The sequence below is a fragment of the Pterocles gutturalis genome, unplaced genomic scaffold, assembly GCF_000699245.1.
Source record: "Pterocles gutturalis isolate BGI_N339 unplaced genomic scaffold, ASM69924v1 scaffold15292, whole genome shotgun sequence".
Lineage (NCBI taxonomy): Eukaryota > Metazoa > Chordata > Aves > Pterocliformes > Pteroclidae > Pterocles > Pterocles gutturalis.
The window spans coordinates 40,168-46,654 of record NW_010115636.1 but is presented as its reverse complement, the minus strand read 5'-3'; the positions used below and the strand labels follow the sequence as shown (position 1 = coordinate 46,654).

The window sequence follows — 6,487 nt, the reverse complement described above, 5'->3', positions numbered from 1 at the left end:
TGGTAAATATTTTGTTCCAGTTATCCATTGTATGTGGATGTCTTTCATAAAATATAAAAGGCAATAGGGAAATCTGTAGGAGATACTGCCTGCCTGGTACCTGTGCTGATTCTTTCTTTTTGGGAAATGAATGCTTTGGTTGGGATTGCTGTGGTTATATGCAAATATAATCACTGATGTTTTCTTATAAACACTTTTCCTTCCTAATTCAAACAGATACTTCCTGAGCCTGAAACACAAGGTAGTAGCTCTACTAGAAGAAAAGGAATTTGGAAAGAGAAGGACAGATATGCAGAGTTAGTGGATACCTAAGTTTGAGCTTCACTGCTTTCCCAGGTGAGTGAGGCTGTAGGAAATAGGACATTGGACTTGTTTAAGTGTGAAATAGCAAACACATGCCCAGTCTTTTAGTGAAAAATGCAAACAAGTGAGTAGGAAAGCTACTTATGTGAATATGACACATGCATGGATGTCTGGAAGACAGGTCTCTCAGCAAGAAATCTGGCTGCCTCAGGGTGCATTTTGTGAAAGGCCTTTAAAATGAAATGGGTTGGTTGGCCCAAAGGGTGAAGTTCCCCCACAGACTGTCTCCCATGACCTCGCTATGCTTTGAGTGCTGGTTTAAACCCTTTCCCTTTCACTATCCAAATGCAAAAATAAGTGCAAGTGGAAAAAGTGCTCCGTAACAGCTCTCTAGCTAGCTCCTGTTCTCATTCTTTCAGAATAAACTAATGATTTTTAGCTAAGAACTGTACATGTTAGGGATGAGTCCTCAGTTCTTAGGGGTGAATATTTCCAAACAAATCCTCAGTTTTGCTTTCTTTTTTCCTCTGATGAATCATTACCTGTATTCTGGAAAGCCTGTGGTAGCTTTAGATTGCTGATTTTCAGGGTTTTTTTCCTTTTATTTCTTACCACTCTGTGTCTTTAACAGTTTCTTGGTGCAAACAGAAATCTCTGCAGTCTCACTAGATACCCAGTGTCATGATTTAGCTATAAAGCCCTACAAATGAAAAAGCTGTTACAGCTACCCCCCTGAGCAAAGAAGGGATCTGACCATACCAGATTTGACCTGAAAAGTGAATGTTCAGAGGCTAGAAGCAATAAGATCCATTAGAGAACTTTTCAGTAGAAAATGTTGCCTTTGCAAAATTATTATTTCCCCCAGAAATCTAAAGTGAATGTTGTTACCCTGCCCTAATTATTAGCGCTTTCTTAGAGCTGGCAGAGGCACGGTGATCTATGTGTAGAGGCAGGGAGCTCAGAGGGTGGTTGGCTGTACCCTGTCCATGGGCAGGTACTACTTTTCCATATCTCAGCCTGTCTGTTTCTGGAAAAATCAATGGCCAGAAACACCAGAGAAACATAGGGGAGAGGCTTGGGAGAAGAAGAAATGCCTCAAACACTTTTAACTTCTCCTTCATACAGTTTTAACTATGCTTAATTTGGACAACATTCCTGCCTCCTCTAAGCAGTAAGTTATTGCTGAAGTAGGTAGCCAAGAAGACAAAAATTCCTAAATGTAATATTCATCTCGCTACTGTCTACCAGCACTCTAAATGAAATCATAGCACAAGTTACTTTATGATCTGAGGGACCAAGGACAGCAGGGTAACAAACAAGAAAGAACAGGCATACTTAAAAATGGAAAAAAAGCTGAGCAACAGAGAAAGCATGAAACTACAGGTGAGCTTCTAGTCTCAGTTATAGCAGTGTAAGCCCTAAGTCACGTCAGTAAAACTAATGGAGTTGCCTCAGGCTATAAAAAAGCAATTGAGATCAGTTTTCTCATATACTTTGGCATTTTCTGCCTCCTGAGGTACTGACAAAATCCCTGTTCCCTGTGTTCAGGCATTATTAGTTAAAGTGGAGGCCCTTTTGGCATGGCCCACTGCTTCGAAATGTAAAAGAAATCTTCTGCATCAGCACTATTTTCTTCTATTATTCTCCAAGAGGAGTCTGAAATCTCAGCGGTAAAACTGAGTCTATTTGGGTCTATTGAAGTGCAGTTAGTTAAGGGATAAGTTATGAACAAGGAGGTGATGAGGATTCAATGTCTGCTGGCAGGGAAGCCAGTCAGATATTCTGAATTTACTGAGGGAGTCAATGAAAATGGTAAGTGATATGAAGAGGGAATTCTTGCTGGAATATCCTGGTGGGTTTTATTTTCAAGCACTTGGACATCACCAGGACATGGTTAGTGTAAGAAGCACAGTTAATTGGCTGAACCCCAAAAGGACTCTGTAAACGCCAGCACACACATGTATGTTGGGTCAGTGTTTCCCTCCTCAGCAACTGGACTTTGGTACAATCTCATACATAAAGGTAGCAATTTCAAAAAAATTTACTTTTACAGACTGGAGTCTCCACATGCAAAGTTGCCAGCTTGGGGAAGAAATCAACGCACAGTTTGTCCATTATCCTTTTCAAAAGCGTACAGAGAAAAGACAGTTCAAAGGCTGGGATTAATATCCCTGTCTAGAAGATACTGCAAGGATCCAGCTCAACACGAATACAAAAGCTAATTGCTTTGGCTGTCATCATCCTCACTGCTTGGGAAAGTGGCAGTTGGCTGCGTTAGTAGCAGCAGGGACAGCAATGGGGGTTCCCTGGAGCAGCGAGCTGCCTCTCACCAGGCTGGGAGCATGTTGTCATCCAGTTTATCTAGATGCCGGTGAGCACTGATAAGAAAAAACTGACCAGCATGTTAGGCTTCTGCAGGTTGATTATTTTTTATGGCCTTGTTTGTTTGGGAAGTGGTAGTGCTCAGCTTGCTCTGAGGTCCAAAAGGTTGTTTTCCCCCAGGATCCTGTGTTGCTGCTGCTGCTTTAGAGATCAGGGCTGCTCTTATCTTATCCTCCAGTCAGGCGGGCGTTGTTCCTTCAGATTCATGTGTTTGCCACTACGTTGGACTTAGGGTTTTTATTTCGTGCTCGTGTTTGGTTTGGCTCTGTTCACGAAACCAGGTTTGTAACCAAGCAGGAAGGAACAGATACGTGAAAAGCCTGCAAGCATGAGAGGAGCTGCTGAGGAAGCCTAGAACTGGGATAGTCAATTAATCTGAGCTATCGGGGGACTTGAGCTAGTGGCAATATTAGTTAGAAGTGCGATGTGGTAAGCACAAGGCCTGTCGGTCAAACAAGTGGTGCACCTTGCAGAGCAAGTCAGCTGGTGGAGGAATGGCACAGAGATCTTGCCATACCCATGTTAACCTAAAGCTGTCTTTGCATTTAGAGTTACAATAATTTTATTTTTTTAAATAGCATGTGCCAATCTAAACCTGACAGATGTGCCTCTACGTGAGCATGAGCATACATGATCAGGGCAGGGGAGGGAACAGAATCTAGTCTGAAGCTTTTTACCGTAAACTCTAAGTTTCTGTTTCTCAGCACCCCAAGTCTGTAGTGACTGAAGACCTGGCAAGATTTGCAGGTGTGATATAGACAGAGAGGCTGAAAGATGCTATCACATATAAGCGAACAATTTTTTTTTCCAAAGTAAAGAGGAATCACATCCAAAGAGATATGCATTGCCATTTATAGAAAATAATTTATTTTTACCTGTAAATGCTGACACAAAACATTATGGAAGGAAATAAAAAAAGTTAGGAGCAATCTCCTGGGAACGAACTTAGTTTTGTTTTTTATGAAACATTTTCAGATCTGAATATTTAAAGTAAATTGCTTAGATAAGTATGTCAGGATGCTGCACTTGCCATGAAAAACATCTCCACACATCATCTCAAGTAACTAACATGCAGAATGTGGATCAAGGCTTTTGTGTGGCTGTTTTTCCAGTGTTTTGTAATGGGTCTTCCAAGTACTCCTTTAAAACAAAATAATAACACACCCCATCCAGACAGCAGTTCAGGTTTGCCCAGCAAAGTGTGACCTGAACGGTGTCTCGTAGCACTTGCTGAAAACTGGTGTGAATGATGTTATTCTTCACCAAAAAGTACACTAAGTATGCCACGTGGTAAGGTGTGAAGCAGACCAAAAATGCCACAAGGTTTGTCACAACTATTTTTTCTGCTCTGGTGGTGTGTGTTTGGGGGTTGTCTGTTTTTCTGTGCTTTCTCAAACACTTGACAGTCTGAACAGTGCAGAATGTCATGGCTGCCATGCTGCCAAAGAAGGTAGTCTCTAAGGCGCTGAACAGGCCTTTGTTTTCCCACGTGCTCTTGGAGAAGTTATGGAAGCAGGATGAGATGTTGTTGCCCTCTTCGTGTAGCTGGAAAGTAGAGACTGTCCCGGCTGAGATGCCCAGGCAGATGACAGCACAGACCATAGCAGCTTTCTTGGTGGATCGCATGGCGGGAGCTGCGAAAGGGTGCTGGATAGCGATGTACCGGTCCACGCAGATGCAGAGGGAGATGAGGATGCTGCCATACATGTTTGCAAAGTAAAGACTCTCCAAGGTGGAGCAAACCACAGACCCCAAGTTCCACTTGTCCTGAAGGTGGTAGGAAATTATTTTAAAAGGAAGAGTAAACAGCAGCAAAGTATCCAGGAAAATAAGGGCTATCATGTAGACTGCAGATTCTGACAGCTTTTTAACCTTAAAAAACAGGAATGACAGAGCCATCACATTGAACAGCAATCCCAGGATAAATGTGGGGGTGTACATGATGAGCTGGAACAGTTCCACAGTGGTGCTGATATTGCTCTCGGCACGGGTGTCATTCATATCTGCAGGTTTGCTGGAAGAGAAGATCATCACCTTCACCTCAGGAAAGAATGAAGATCACATTTTAGAACCTGTACAAAGGCCAGCGAGGTCTCTATGTGTCCACAGACCTGCAGATGCTTTTTCCTCTTGGGCTGCTGCATGCTAAATTGCAGGGCAAGGTTGTGCCTCAAGGAAGAGCAAGGCTTTCGGGTGGCCGTGCTTCACTTGCATCTTACCTGTCACCCCAAACTGTGCTGCCCTATAATTTAGGCTATGCAGACTATAGATGTGACTGCACCATCCCCTTGGAGTGATGCAAATCTCTTTGCAGAGCCAGGGTAGCAGCCCCTAGTTTTTAAGGTTAGTTGGATTTTGGGGAGGCAACTACTTGTATCAGATTTCCTGAATCAAGCTATTGTAAGAGACCTTGGGGAGCCAAGAGCACAAGGGTCTCTCATGTTTATTAATATGAAGATCCCAAAGAGTCATCACCTCTCCCACCCCCACTGGGCAAAGAGAGGCTGTGATTACCTCTGGCCTTTCTGACAAGCTCACTAAAAGCAGCAGGCAGGAAGTTTCAAACAGGCTATTTCTAGCAGAGGTTAAGTCTTCAGAAGAAGAATGAGATTTAAGAACCCAAGCTTTGTCTAACCCATACAGACTTACCACAGTGAATAAATTTGTGTCTGTAGAGAAAAGGGTTGCAGCAAACATGCAGCTGGTTTCTCCTCTGCCAAGATGGGACTGAAAACATTAAGGTAGGCATCCTCTGAGTGAGGGTCATGAAGTAATTTTCTTCTTTAGAGGAAGAGTGCTGGTTTGATCCTGCCCTCAGACTCTCCTGATAAGGACTGGGAAGGCTCTCATTGGCTTCTGCAGTGCTGGTCTCAGCCCAAATTGCTTACAAATGCAAATGCTCAGGGATACCTGGTCCTTTCTTCCAGCCAGTTCTGTCACAGCAAATGTAACCTGTAAATAAAGCCTTTCAAAGATCTGTCAACACACAGAAATTACTTTCATCTGCTGTTCTGTAACTGTTGTTACTTCGACCTAGTGCCTTTCCTACATGAGTTACTGATCTTGATGCTGATTCATTTCAGATCATTTCAGATTTGTCAACTGGTCATCAACTGTGCAGTAAAAGTTCCTGTTCTGCAGACCAAGTCACTCCCCCAGTGTTTCAGAGGTAAGCTCTCGTGTGCTGTGGTTTGAGAGAGATTAGGATCAGCAAAAAGGAAATTTATTTCTTACTTAAAAACTAGCAATTATTGCTAAGAAGCAAGAGCAGCTTGGCTGTTTGCTTCTTAAGGACACAATGATGCCGTGTAAATGATTCTGCAAGTTACTAGTTTACATTATAGAAATGAGAAAAACAGCTCCAGATGAGGAGAATGGGGTCCTGGCAGGGCTGTGGGTGCAGGACAGCATACCTCTGACGGGTTCAGGTGCAGGGATCCGTCCGCTACTTCTGTGTAGCAGGCACAGGTTTTATTCAGGTCCCCATGCAGGCGGTGCTGCTGGCTGTGCAAAGCACTTAGCGTCTGTCCTTGCAGAGCACTGCTGCCCGTAACGCATGGGGGACATGGCTCAGTGGGGCAGTGACCCTGTCAGCAATGCCTGCTCTGCTGCTCTCTGCGCAGGACTGAGGGTAGCTGAGGGGAAATAATGAAATTCCCTTGTCCAAATAAAAAAAAAAAGGACAGGAAAGCCTGAGTTTGGGAAGTGTTTGGGCATCTGAGTAGTTCGAGGGCAGGAACACTCCTTGTTATGCTGTATGTTGTTCGCTGCCTTGGAGTTAAACCTTCCTGCAGCCACGGGA

The 6,487-nt window shown here is 43.6% G+C and overlaps 1 protein-coding gene across 1 annotated transcript; it reads right to left on the bottom strand.

The window, feature by feature from the left end:
* Positions 1–3,768: 3,768 nt before the first annotated feature.
* Positions 3,769–4,686, bottom strand: LOC104463071 (G-protein coupled receptor 55-like). Its single transcript, XM_010075256.1, has one exon. It carries the CDS (start codon positions 4,684–4,686, stop codon positions 3,769–3,771), a length of 918 nt encoding a protein of 305 aa, XP_010073558.1.
* Positions 4,687–6,487: the final 1,801 nt, after the last annotated feature.

Excerpts from the sequence above, each read along its gene's own strand:
- LOC104463071 (XM_010075256.1), bottom strand. The coding sequence starts at position 4,686 with ATGAATGACACCCGTGCCGAGAGCAATATCAGCACCACTGTGGAACTG.